At 34.3% G+C, this 14,991-nt stretch overlaps 1 protein-coding gene across 3 annotated transcripts in view; it reads left to right on the top strand.

Annotated features, from left to right (window-relative positions):
- LOC149798166 (transient receptor potential cation channel subfamily M member-like 2) overlaps positions 1-14,991 on the top strand; it is a 211,945-nt gene that overhangs the window by 102,460 nt on the left and 94,494 nt on the right. For all 3 annotated transcript variants that reach the window (XM_089963276.1, XM_089963273.1, XM_089963274.1), the window contains 4 exons: positions 137-265; positions 4,697-4,840; positions 10,008-10,241; positions 12,940-13,114. In XM_089963276.1, the coding sequence (XP_089819402.1) occupies positions 137-265; positions 4,697-4,840; positions 10,008-10,241; positions 12,940-13,114 (682 nt within the window). The remainder of the gene's footprint in view (positions 1-136; positions 266-4,696; positions 4,841-10,007; positions 10,242-12,939; positions 13,115-14,991) is intronic.

Genomic DNA, 14,991 nt, shown 5'->3' with positions numbered 1-14,991 from the left:
GGGGCATTGAGTAACTTTATAGACCAGCAGCTGGTTTCAGATAATCCATTTATGACTGTATCAGTGAGTAAGATGGATACAGTTTTCATAACTTTTCAGCACTGTTTTCTTACTCAAGACTTTTTCATCATTTTAGAATAGAAAAACGGTGGCCCAACGGATACTAACTTTAGGCATACGGAAAAAGAAGAAGGTATCTTTGCCACTTTGGAAGCAGATTTACTTTCTTTGGACTGCTCCCATCACCAAATTTTGGACAGCACAGGTATACCTTTATCATTTTTTCAAGTAAATGTTAATACAGTAAGATTGAAATCTTTTTTAAAATAGAAAATATATTTGTTCCAACTAAACCTAATCATTATCTACTTTTGTAAGAAATGTCTTCTAGATCATGTTTGTGGTGTAAAATACGTGAAATATTATTGAAATGATGAAAGACGAAAATTTGCAGCATGCAGAATTTACTGTTCTAATTCTGCTTTGTGATCATAACTTGTCTGTTTCCTTTCTCTTATAGCTGGTTATAGGTACTTCTCAGAAGTCTTAAGGAACTAGTCAAGGCACAATATGGCAGAAGCAGTATTTGAAAGATCTTGTACATTATGAACTTGTGTATGTTATTATCATTGCAGTTATATTTCCTGAAGTGTACTAAGTGGATCTGAGCACTGTTTTGCAAAGCAAACATATACCCAGGATTTTCAGAAATTGTTATATACATCATTAGCATGTTGAACTAATGAGGGATATGTATTTTTATTTCACAAGTTTCCCTTACATTAAAACATAAGAAGTTTCCTTTACATTAAAACATAAGAAGTTTCCCTTACATTAAAACATAAGTTTACACCAAGTCCAAGGCAGGCATAAACGCAAAGTTTTTTGTATGTTCATAGATAGCAAGAGTCGAAGAAGGGTTTCTGTTTGAGTTATTCCCTGTATAGTGGGATTTTCTCTAACGTAACTATTTATTTTCACATATCTGTAAATGTTCTGTTAAAGAATAACATCTAAGCATTGATAGGCATAATATTACAATTTACTTTGCTGATTAACCAATAAATATAAACAAGTGAGACATCAAGACACAAAGATTGAATGAAGTTTCATCAGAACACAACATACATTTTTTCCTTATATACGGTATGTCAGAAAATTACTCTTTATATACAGTATGTCAGAAAAATTACCCTTATATACAGTATGTCAGGAAAGTTATTCATTATATACAGTATGTCAGAAAAATTACCCTTTATATATTATATGTCAGAAAAATTACCCTTTATATATGGTATGTCAGAAAAATTACCCTTTATATATGGTATGTCAGAAAAATTACCCTTTATATACAGTATGTCAGAAAAATTTATATACTACAGTATGTCAGAAAAACTACCCTTTATATACAGTATGTCAGAAAAATTACCCTTTATATATGGTATGTCAGAAAAATTACCCTTTATATATGGTATGTCAGAAAAATTACCCTTTATATATGGTATGTCAGAAAAATTACCCTTTATATATGGTATGTCAGAAATATTACCATTTATATATGGTATGTCAGAAAAATTACCCTTTATATATGGTATGTCAGAAAAATTACCCTTTATATATGGTATGTCAGAAAAATTACCCTTTATATATGGTATGTCAGAAAAATTACCCTTTATATATGGTATGTCAGAAAAATTTATATACTACAGTATGTCAGAAAAACTACCCTTTATATACAGTATGTCAGAAAAATTACCCTTTATATACAGTATGTCAGAAAAATTACCCTTTATATACAGTATGTCAGAAAAATTACCCTTTATATACAGTATGTCAGAAAAATTACCCTTTATATATTATATGTCAGAAAAATTACCCTTTATATACAGTATGTCAGAAAAATTACCCTTTATATACAGTATGTCAGAAAAATTACCCTTTATATACAGTATGTCAGAAAAATTACCCTTTATATATTATATGTCAGAAAAATTACCCTTTATATACAGTATGTCAGAAAAATTACCCTTTATATACAGTATGTCAGAAAAATTACCCTTTATATACAGTATGTCAGAAAAATTACCCTTTATACATAGTATGTCAGAAAAATTACCCTTTATATACAGCATGTCAGAAAAATTACCCTTTTTATACAGCATGTCAGAAATATTACCCTTTATATTCATGGTCAGAAAGTGCTAATATTCAGAAAGGCATAACATCTAGTGTAATGTAGAATAAATTGATGTTAGTAAAGAGATTATGATGCAGAAAAATCTAATCCAGTAGACTAAGTTGATTTCCTTAGCTACAATTAATTTTTGTAAACATTGTTTCTGCATGTTTACAAGTGATGATGGGTGGCTTAGTGGTCTAAAACATTACAGATCACTACTATCTCACCTCTATCTGCATGGGTTCGAGTCTCAAGCATGGCCAATGTGGGTAGGCGAGAAAGCTTGCCAGTAGCTTCCTGTGGGTCAGTGGTTCTTTCTCCACCATTTGTACTGGCTGCTATATGTAGCCAGCCTATCATGTGCTGAAAAACTGTGTTAAATCCCAAAACAAGTGATGTTGTCAATATTTCCACTCCTTATGATAATAACAACTGTCTTTAATAAAATAAACAAACAAAATTCAAAACAGTCTTTACTTTAAATAATGATCATCATCATGATCATTATCATGATAATAGCAATTTGTATTCTCAAGAAACTGGAATCAATAAATGTTTTAATAATGGCTAATAATAAGAATTCTTTCATGTTGACTCATTGGTCATTAGGTAATAATAAAAATGACAATAATAATAATAATAATAGTAATAATAATAATAATAGCAGTAATGTGGACTTAGTACAATGCCCAATCTTTAAAAGCTCTTAAAACAAGAAGGTAATATTAAATGACATCTGTGTTATTGAAGATTATTTATAATGGTAATTTTAAACGAGAATCTTGGTATCTATCCACAACATCTGTATAGTGTTTAGTTCCAATTGGATATTACACAAAATTTCATTTCAATACAGTGATTTGATAATCAGAAAGACTAATACTATTCTCACAGTTTTATTATGAGTTCATAGTGTGATTAATAAATTTTTCCAATTTGTTTATAATAATTCCTCAAAGCTAACAATATTGTAATAAGAAACATTGCGGCATTTATGTACAGCTGATCAGACTTGTTATTGCAAAGTATAAGCTGTCTTTGTACATATCAGGTAAAATGGTAACAAAGGGTACACAGCAAATGGTAACAAAATTAGATTGAAATAATTTCAACTGAACATTAACAGTCCAAATTATGCAGATGCCTGTTCACTTGAGTACATAGAATCCTGGCTAGGCAAAAATGATATTTGTTTCTGGTTGGCTGACCATCCTGTTTTTCATTACCAACCCTAGCACTTTTTCCCCATGGGTAAAATCCCCCCCCCCCACCAAACAAAACAAAACCCCCCAAAAAGCAACAAAAAAGATCCTGAAATTGAATTGTGCATATAACTGAGCCGGTTTAGCCCAGTATTTGAAGTTCTTAGTACATTTCATATTACTTATTACAATATATATATAATTGCTTAAGAAAAAAATACTACTTACCTACCCTAATTTTAGAAACCGATGCAGTAGGAAATGCACGTAATTTTTTTTCCTTTTTAAATATTATTAAACTCACTCGGGGAAATCAGTTGAATAGTGGCAAAAATTAGCAGCCAATTGAACAAATAAGATGTGGAACAAATTTAAAATTTAAGTTATAGTTTAAATTACATTTTCTTCAGACCTCTATTTTAAGTTTGAAGATGTGTACAAAAGAATTTTTGTGCTTCCCTTTTCCTAAATAGTTATAATTTGCCTAATATATTTATTGCACAGATTTGAAAGTTTTGGTCCAAATCTGTATAATGTCTCTTTTTGCAATTGTATATTTGTATGTCAGGATAGTCAGGTATTTGAAAACTATGACGTTTCATCTTAATATGCATTTTTTTCTCCAAGTGCACTGGTTTGCAAAGATAATGTTAATAAACAGAAAAGAAAGAAAATACTAATGCATCTTGTAAGACATCTAAGTGAACAGACTAATATTCTGTAGAATTAAAGAATGTCCATACATTAGAGTGTTTAAATGCTGTTCAAAATATAAAAAAATTAAATGATTATCTTTTCCATGGAATGTCTATGATGATGCAAAGTGAGTTTATATCCTACTTTCACATTTTTTTAATTTATCTTGAAAGAGCAAGACATTACTTTCCTCAAGTGGTTTTGCTTAATTGTTCTATCAAGATTTTTGTTTAAAAAAGTAGTTAAAAAATGTTTAAACAAATAAATAATTTAATATTGGAGTTTTCAGAGAATTGAATAAGGTCATACAAATCAAAATGTGACAATTAAATTTCATTTTTCCACCTCATTCAGTTAATGTTTAATCTTGTGAACGACGTGACCCTGATTTAGAGGACATTTCATCGTGGCAGGTAATAATTATTAATTAACATGTCATAATCAGTGTATTTGTCTTTTAAACCATTCAATCATGTTATTTTACTCATATAATTTTGAAGAACTTGTGATTTTGTTTTGCATAATGGGTATTCAAGTTTCATTGACATAAAGATCACTTTTAGCCATTCAGCTTTTCTGGTCTTCAGTTTTAGTGTAGGTACACATATTTCCATTGCAGCTTTTCTACTTCATCTTTCTGGGTATCTTCTGCCTTGCTGTGTTGTGGCCAACCTGTGGAAATCTGTACTTTGATCTGGTCATCTGGTTCTGGACAGCAGTCATTCTTACTGAGCTTGTCCACAGGACATATGTCAAGTACCATGTAAGTGTATGATCCCCAGGACCTGTCCCTGCACGCATACATGTCTTGTCATTTCAGTATATACTGAACTAAAAAAAAAATTGTTTAAAAAAAATTCCATGAATTAAAATTTACAGTTTATCAATTTAACAGTTTATTCTGGTGGAATTACAGTGGCTTAGCAGTTATTGTACCAGACTTGTAACCAACAGATTGCATGTTTGAATCCTACCATCAGATTAGCATGGGTCAGTTACCATGGTATGCCTGTGGGCAAGGCACTTTACTCAGTTGCTCTAGTACTAATAACATGCTAGTTCTGGTGTGCTTTAAAACACCAGACCTAACAAAAACAGTTTATTATGACTGGCATGTAATAGTGCAGTGGAATAATTTATTATATCCACTGTACCTTACAAATAATAAGGTTTGAAAATTTCAACCAGTTATGTACTCAGAATTGAGAAAGTTTACAAAAGCAGAGCCAGACCTGGTATTCTCAACTTTTGAGGACAAAATTTAAGCATGTGCTCAAATTAGAAAATGATGACGATTAATACGTAACTTTTATTAAAATAATTTCCATAACTTCTTGTCCAGTAATCATGATGCTAAATTTAAATTATGCAGCTATACTCCAAGTATCATAATATAGTTATCACAGATACACCAAAGGCAGCAAGCTTATTTTCCTTGGTGATTTCAGTGTTAGAGTTCAACGTCAAGAGGACTGTCCATTGCAAACAGTGATAGTTACAAGACTCACGGTTGAACAATAAGGTAGATGAGATTCAGTCCTGCACAGACTGGATAGACATGAAGGACTTCTGTGATGCTTCAAAGACAATCCATGGGCCAGAGTGATCAGGAACATCTCCAGTGCTGAGTGCCAACAGCACCCCACTGCTTGCTGACAAAGAATAGATGCTTCAAAGATGGGCAGAACACTTTAGCAGCATCCTCAGTCAAAGTCATCGGTCAGAGAGGAGGCAGTTGATTGACTGCTCCAAGTGGAAATCAATGTTTCACTTCTGAATCCCCCAGCACTGACTGAAACAGACAACAATTGACCTGTTATCAAATGGCAGAGCAGATGTGATTCCAGTAGAAGACTACAAAGCCAGTGGCTTGCACATAGCACAGAAACTAACTGAACTCTTCCAGTCAATGTGTACTCGAGGAACTATACCCAGGGAGTATAAGGCAGTATCCGTTGTCCACTTGTACAAGTGGAAAAGGCAACAGATAATCTTATGACAACCATCAAGGCATCTCCTTGTTGTCAAAAAAAGGCAAAATCCTCACCTGAAATCTGCTTAATTGCTTTCTGCATCACATTGATAATGGGCTCACACCTGAGAAACAGTGTGGCTTCTGGGACAGACAAGGGTCCATCAGCTCCAGGGAAATGCCAGAAAAAAAACTCCAACCAGGACATGACATTCATCAACTTAACAAGCCTTTGACACAGTCAGTTGTGGGGGCCTCTGGAAAAATTTGTTTGCCTAGAGAAATTCATCGTGATGGATTGGTAATTCCAAGATGACATAGTTGCTGCTATTGTGGACAACAGTGAGACATCTGGACCATTCCCAGTCACCAGTGGAATCAAGCAAGGCTGTGTGCTGGCCCCACCCCTCATCAGTATGATGTTCTCTGCTGTGCTTTCTGATACCTTCTGTGACTGACACTTTGATTGACATCGGATATCAGACTGATGGCAAGCTCTTCAATCTGAGAAGACTACAGGTGAACACAAAGATACAGGGAGTGACTGGTTGTGATCCAGTATTGCCATGAATGCTGAGTCTGAGTCTTGCATGCAATAGAGGATGGACCATTTTTGTTCAGCTTGTGACAATTTCAGTCTCACATTCAGAGTCAAAAAGACAGAGATGAAGCACCAACTTTCACCAGGAATGCCTTACATAGAGCCTACCATCACTGTAAATGGCCCAGTCCTCCTGGCAGCAAACAAGATCACCTGTCTCAGCAGCACACTGTCATATGCAGTCCACATCGATGAAGAACCAATACCAAAATTGCTAAAGCAAGTGTGGTCTTTGGCAGACTACATGCAGATGTGGAGAAGGACAATGGTATCAGTTGACAAACAAAACTGAAGATCTACAAAGCCATTGTGTTGCCTACCCTGCTGTATGCATGCAAAACCTGGTTGGTGTACAGATACCATGGCAAGAAACTGAACCAATTTCACATGGGATAATGGTGGAAATTGATGAGGATAAAATGGCAGGACAGGATCCCAGACACCGAGGTTCTCATAAGGACTGGCATTTCAAGCATCCACACTTGCTGATGAAATCACAGATGAGATGGGCAGGTCACATCACCAGGATGCAGCGCAGGATGCATTAGGTTTTGTACTGAAATTGTCTTGACATCATCATGGAAACTACTTGATAGCCTTTTTCGAAACCCTTTGATTTGTAAAAATCTGAAGATTGATTGAAGACTTTAATTTATCAGATATAGAATGCGTTAGAAGGCATTCTCTCAAAAATGGCCTAGGCATCAGCCAAAAGGGATTATAAGGAGTATGCCATCTTACAAATGCTTTAAGTAAAATTATCTCATAAAATCATAGGTTTTGAAACTATTCCTCTGTTTTCATGACATGGTGAAAATCTTGAGCAAGTATTGATTGGCTTTTTTGGCTTTTTTAATTGCTAAGGCACGTACTGATGCTGACTTCTTCATTGAACTCTACTGTCAGGACATTCAGTATTGAGCATTCATGTTTGATCTGAGCACATGCATTCATACATTTACTGATATACTGTCATCCATAATAACTTAACATGTGCAAGACTAGACAGCTCATGTCATCAATGTCACAAAATGTTTAAGTGCATAAGAGATGTATTTAGATTTAGTTTGGACCGGCAATATCTGCATTGCTTCAGAACTAATGAAGTATATTGTTATTAATTTATTCTTGTACTTAGAGATTCATTGTAATCGGGATATATTCATGAAAAGAAAGCTGGAGGAAATCCAAAAAAGAATGAGGCTCTTTCTGCACAGGTTACAGGACATTCTCCCAAACATTATTCCACTAGAAACAGTTGAAGTGAATTTTATATACTATAATTAGGGTCATTAGAATTTCATTCTGGTGTTTAATTAAACAAATACTGATTAACAGTAGTCTGTAATTACAGTAGTCCCCCTCTTGAACAGCCCCTCTGACCAGCGGCCACCCGCTCCTTTCAGCCAGAATCTGTTGGCACCGACAAGTTTGTGTTCAGAAGTCCCCCACACAAAAGGCCACCCGGCTAACATGACCAGTGGCCAGCATGTTAGTGCAATAATATAAAATTTACCCCTCACAAGCAGCCACATTATTTTTTAATGTGTATCCAGAACCAGTATTTTATTAATAACATGTGTTAAGTAATCCGATTTCTGTTTCCCAATGTCAGGTTTTCATTACTGAAAGAAGTGTTGACTAAAGTACATGTACCACTAAGGTTAATATTATGTCGTTTACCCCTCACGAGAAGCCACATTTATTCCATAAAGCCAAGAAAGACTCAAATTTTAATCCATACAAAAGGGTAAGTACATGTAATCTGATTAGCCTTACTGCTGTGTTATCATGAGATGTCCGGTTTAATCACTCTGATAATTGTTAAGATTACAATTATTGAACATTTGTAACAGCTGAGAAGTGGCAGTATTGATGTACAATAGAAGTCATCAGGAAAATGGTTTGATAGCCTTTATGGCTTCCCTTAGTAAGATGTTGAGCTTGCTCACTTTGATAATTAGTGGCTATTACTACTGACAATAATTGTCAAGATTACAAATCCTAACGGCCATGAAGTCAAATCTGCGGGATGTTAATGGTACATATCGAAGCTGTTTTGGATGCTCTCACTTAATGTAAAGAAATGTATAAAAAAACATAAGGGTACCAGGCTGCGACTAATGAATCTGTGACAAGATCACTTCCTTTAAAAACACATGGCAATTTGTTTAAATGCATAAAAAATTGTTTTATCAGTCTTATAGTTGGCAACATTGGAATAACTTACTGCAAAAAGATCAACATGTCATTGAGGAAAAGAAAAAAATCTCAGTTTAGAAGAGAAAGTGAAAGTAATTCAACTGACCAAAAATGGGGGCGGGGGGTTTGAGGATCCTTGCAGAAAACTGTGATGTCGGAGAGACTCAGATAAACAATATCGTGAAAGATAAGGAAACAATTCTGCTGCAATAGGGGTGGCCTTATAAGAGGGTGACTACTGTATTGTACTAGCTTAACAATACAGATGAAGCATTTGTATGGAAAGATAACAGATTGGGGAAAACATGAGAAATTAAAGCTTAAAAAATTATAGATATAGACTTATGATCGAGACCTCCATAAATCTCATTCTGATGTATTTTGACATATGACCATGTACACTAGAAGAAATTCTTAGCCTTACTTCAAATGTGGAGAGGTGGTAGTTAGTGTTACTCTTTTTTTTATCCATCCAAAGCCATGATAGCATAGTGGATAATTTACCAGACTCACATCTGAAAGAGTGCAGGTTCATATCCTGTTATCAGATCAACCTGGATTGGCTGCTAATTTGTGTAAGGCACTCTGTTCCTGTTACCCTAGTACAAAATAACCTTCATATGTTTATGTGCCTTGCAATATCAAACTAAGAAAACCTTTTCATCGATCTGTTCATATGTACATTCATTTATGTTTTGCATTTAGGTTAGTGTGACAGGGTATTCATGTTCATGTTCCAAGAACACATGATTGTAATTGAATCAGTAAACTCTATTTTATTCCCTTTGAATAATTCTGTTTGTTTCATGAATTATTGATTTTTGGCATTAGAAGAATACGAAAGTGTAGATTCAATGTGTTGTCCAAGCTAGTTTTTTTACAATGCATCTTCATCTTTGTTTTTGAACCAAAAAGTTGGGTGTTTTGTGGCACAGCAACACAGGTAGGTTATTTATTGCCAAGGTAATTGGAGTTAAGTCTCTTGCCCAGATACACACTACAGTGGATGACCCATGCTGATCGGATGGTAGAATTAGAACATGCACCAGTTGGTTCATGAGTCAAAGAATCTAACCACTGTGCCACTGCAGCTCTTTTTTCAACCAAGATGACAATTTGTAAGATTTTTTACTTTTTCTTTTTATTTCTTTTCAGAAATACAAGACCGTATCCTTGATCGGCCATTGTGTGGAGATATTCCTGATAATGGCCTTCCTCTGCATATACCTGTTCATGCGAATAATACCTCACTGGGTCCCGTACGTGGACTATACAACATCCAAGTCAGTCCTGTGTTTTGCCCTCATTTACTTTTTCTACAGGTTGCTGGGTGTTTATCTCCCTATCAGTCCGACCCTAGGACCAATGTTACTCAGGATGAACAGAATGGTAGGAGTTTTTAAGTCTTCACTACAATAACAGAAGGGGGTATATTGTTTTGTTGCTGTCTGTCTTTACGTTTCTTTGTCTGTTGATCCATACGTTATTGTGTCTTTGTGTCAGATCTTTAATGTTTTGCTTGTAACCTGAACTCCACCTATACTGAATGAAGGAAAGTGATGATATGTGCTATGTTTTGGAGGATGGTTAAATGACAGTTTCAATTTTCTGATGTGGAATAAAGCACACACCACCACCAGAGAGTAGGGGTGGGGATTATAGTTGACAGTTTTGGCTTGGAAGTTTGTGGCATGTTGCCCATTCTTAGTTATTTAGAATAGTTTGTGTTCTAACAATAAGGCAGTTTTAGTATTTAGCTCTTCTAATATTTTTACTTTTTTGAAAGGCCAGTCAAACCATCAAACAGACATAAAACTCATTGTAAACCTGAGGCAGTGTTCTGCAGATTCAAATTTTTTCCGAGGGTTAGATATTTAAAGAAAAGGAATTTCCCAGGTTTTCCACGTATATCTTAGGTATCATTAAAAGAACTTTTAATTCCCTTTACTTTGTTGTAGAATTGTAATTTGGGCCATAGAGTATACAGCTTGGCCTTACTTTAGATGCACTTCTATCAAAAAACATAGCTTCACTTGGTCATTTTTACTTCCTGGATTTCAAAGTTAATATATAAAAGAGAAATGAGCCAATAACTTCTTTTTAAACTTTTTTATATATATATTTGTAATTCATTTATTGCACTTCTGAAGCTGGTATTGTCTAGTTAGGCAAATTTGGTTTTGACTATTTTAAAAACTGCTAAAAAATAGTGTACTTCAGGCTATTTCAGACTGATTTTTTGAGCATGTGGGAGCAGCCATTTTGGTTAGCTGTGTGCCTAGATCATGTACAACACAATATCAGCCACAGTGCAGGAAAATAACATAGAAATATGACAACATTCTTGCCATTGTACATTTTGCAAATACAAAAAATTCATCTTTAACCCGTCACTCTCTCAAAAGTACATATCTGTAGAGCTGAGTTAAAATGATTACTCAGAGTGGTTACCTCCCTTGATTTTGTTTTGCTGGCTTCTGCTTTGTACTTTAATATAAAATCATTTCAGTGAAAAAGACTCATTAAAGGTATATTCTTTTTGTCAAAATATTGTATGGATTTTTTTTAATTGATTCTCTTTTGAGATAGATAGAGAAGATAAGATTTAAAACGCTCATAACTTATATTACATACATATATATATAGAGGGATATTTGTAATTGCTTAAGATCATTAAAAAGGAATGTGATTATTAATGTCTTGTTAAGCTTTTATATCCCTAATGCATCCAGGAACTTGGGATTGGAGGAGTGGGTTGCAGGAAGGGCACACAAAAAGAGTTGATTTTTGTATTTGATTTCACTTGTAATTATTTGTTATGAAAGTTTTTAATCTGTGTCTGATTTGTATGTTTTTCCACATCAGCTTATCAGCTTTGTCTGATGGCAATAGGATAGCATTGACATACATACATACATATATATATATATATATATATATATATATATATATATATATATATATATATATATATATATATATATATATATCATAAATAAAATAATTGACTTTGATCTCAGAATGACTAACATTTGCTCCAAAATGATTGTCAAATTGAATAAAACTTTCGTTTACATTGAATGGATTACAAATTTTGCAAATGGAAGAAATAAAATTGTTCCGTAAGAAAAAATGGTATTCATTACATTTGTCGGTCTGAGCATTATATACACTCTTTGCTGACCAATAGCAAGCTTGATAACAAAAATGGTTCAAATGATTAAAATGTAAAGTATACATGGGATTCCAGAATCTAGGTTCTATCGTGTGCTCCCTTTCTTACATGTGTGATCAGAAACAATGTCGACAAATTGAACAATTGCAAATTCCTTGATTTCAATTGATGAAATTTGTGATTGCATTGACTTCTTTCAATAATTAATGCATCATTTTAATGTGGAGATATTATACCATTTTATAAATTACACCCATGAGAAAAAAGAGAAAATATGAAAAATTTGTCCATTTTGAGGAGTCTGGCAGGGCTGGTTTATACTTATACCTTGTCACCAGTATTGTCAAGGCTAGCTTTTCATAACAAAATGCATGGGATTTTAAATTGAGGCCCATCTGTACATCCATCCTCCCATCCATATGTCTTTTCTTTCTGCACAATAACTTGCTGAAGTACTATTGAAGTAAATTTGGTATGCAGTCCGAGTTTGATGAGACCTAGGTCGGGTTAAATTCTTAGATTGCCAGCAGTTAACCTCATTATAGTTGTAGCCCTAGATTGCCTGACCAGCAAACTTTTGTTTCTATGCAATACTGTGAATTCATTTTTTCTTCGTGGTTTTATGAAAATAATATTTCATTGGTACTCACAAAATATAATGAATTCACAGTAACTTAATTTATTTTCTCTTTAGTACTCACTATACAGGTTAACACTGATTGGATTTTGATTTGGTCTTTTGTCAACATTATATTAGTATAGTGAATGTGTGTTCTTTTATTACTAACATTACACGTCAAAAGTACTTTTAAGCAAACATCCATGTTTTTTAAAATCCTATAAAGTTTAGCTAATGTTGTTGTTGTTATTATAATTATTATTATTATTATTATTATTATTATTATTTAACAGATAAGGAAAGATTTTGTTACCTTTATCCGGATGTTCCTGATATTCATGATCGTTGGTGGTGTGACAATTCAGGCAGTCTTGTACCCAAACTATCCCCTAGGGATCGATGCCATCAAAAGGGTTTTAACAAGGCCCCTGTTTGCAATGTTCCTCACGAAGATTGATGATCTTGATGGTAAGGCAATTCTTGTATCTCATCTACAATTATTACACCCTTCCACTATATGGACTTATTCAAGAATGTCCACCTTCTCATGAAAGGTCAAGATAATGCTTGTTTGATCACTTGGGCTCCACACCAGAAGCCACCCCTCAAAACGTGTTGCATGCTGTTTACTTTGTTAATAAAAATAGTTTGTGTTTCTAATGAAGCACATTCTGTATTTAGCTCATCTAACACTTGGACCTTGAAAGGTCAGTTAGGATATGTAAAGGGACATAACTGAAATTCTAATCTGGAGAGAAAGTGATTTGTCAGTGGTTGTCTCCAGTGATATAGCTTTTATATGGAACTCCAAACAACGCAGACTCATTTGAACACTAGTTATCAAAGGCAACTTTAAAAACTATATTATTATAGGAATCAGAAGGATTATACCTGCCTATGTTGAACAGGCATCAAGCTGGGATTCAGTTCTGCTCTGACATCATGTGTTTTCTGATCATTGTCAGTTCTATTAATTGAAATTATAAGTAGACTGATTACCATAGACTTGGATCCAATGGTGCATTACGTAACATCAGATCCAGGTCTGTACTGTTCACAGCTAACTTTCGGTTGTACTTCAGTAAACATGGTATCAAAAAGCTTTATAGAGAATATGCTGCAGACGTGAAGTGAATGGGCGAAGATGAAACAGTTTGTTGTCACATGTGGTAAAGTACTGAAAAACAGTATGAAATGTTTCAAATTCACGATTGAAATATTTCTGTATATCTGCTTTTAAAAACTTAGATTTTATTTTTGTCAAGTCAGTGTTAGTGGGGAGTCTGACATTACAGTTACTTTTCCAGAGCTAGTGGAATCAACACTTTGTGAAGGATTTTGTTTAAGTTTTCAGCAATGGTTTGATAGTTGTATTGACATGCAGGAGCAGGTTTTCTAGTTATTATATAATTTTTAAGGTGGAAAATCTTGATTTGCATGGATTGTTTCCATTGTGTGCCAGTGTATTAACCCTATAATGAAAAAGCCACAATATGGCATAAAAAAAACCCACTCCAGTGGCCTAGTGGTTAGAGTGTCTGCCTCGGATGTGGGACGTCGTGGGTTCGATCCCCGGCTGAGTCATACCAAAGACTTTTAAAAAATGGTACTAACAGCTGCCTCGCTTGGCGCTCAGCATTAAGAGGTTAGTGTTAGGACTGGTCGGCCTGTTGTCAGGAAAATTTGACTGTTGGGACATCATGCTACATGTCTGCAGCATGATGCCCCAGTGCTAGAAACTGCCACATTGCAGACATTGCAGTGATATGGCTGAAAAATTGTTAAAGTTACGTTAAAAATCCAAATCACACCACACAACACACATGAATATTTTCATATGGAAAATGTGACTTTTTATTTTGGTGGTTAACACATTTATTGCACTGGTTAAAAATGAAATATTATAGGGGTGGGGGTAGCATCACAGGTCATTTGGATCAAACAGCCTTTAGAGCATAACATCTTCAGACAAAATATTTTAATTATTGTGAGTTTACCTGTTAGGGTTTTGCATATTTCTATTGCTATTTCTGCATTCAGATGTAAATTCTGTGGCCATGAAAAAATAGTTAGGTAACAAATCCTTCACCTATAGTTTGGTTTGTACTATGTGCTCACCCACCCACTCATCCCTCTCTGATTTCTCTATTGTTTTTGAACATAGTTGTGAGTGGGATGAGAGATAAAATCACACATTAATTAACTGAATTATTTTATTTGATCAAGAATTTTGTGGTAAACCTTTACTGTTAGTCAAAGACTGTATGAGTTATGGGTGAGATTGAATATCAGATAGAAAAAAGTCATGGTGAGTTCAGTCAGTGAGAGTTTTGGAGTGTGAAAAC

The sequence above is a fragment of the Sinohyriopsis cumingii genome, chromosome 6 (assembly GCF_028554795.1).
Source record: "Sinohyriopsis cumingii isolate HCF-2022 chromosome 6, ASM2855479v2, whole genome shotgun sequence".
Lineage (NCBI taxonomy): Eukaryota > Metazoa > Mollusca > Bivalvia > Unionida > Unionidae > Sinohyriopsis > Sinohyriopsis cumingii.
Note: the sequence above shows the minus strand (reverse complement) of the source record. Positions and strands in the feature narration are given on the sequence as shown.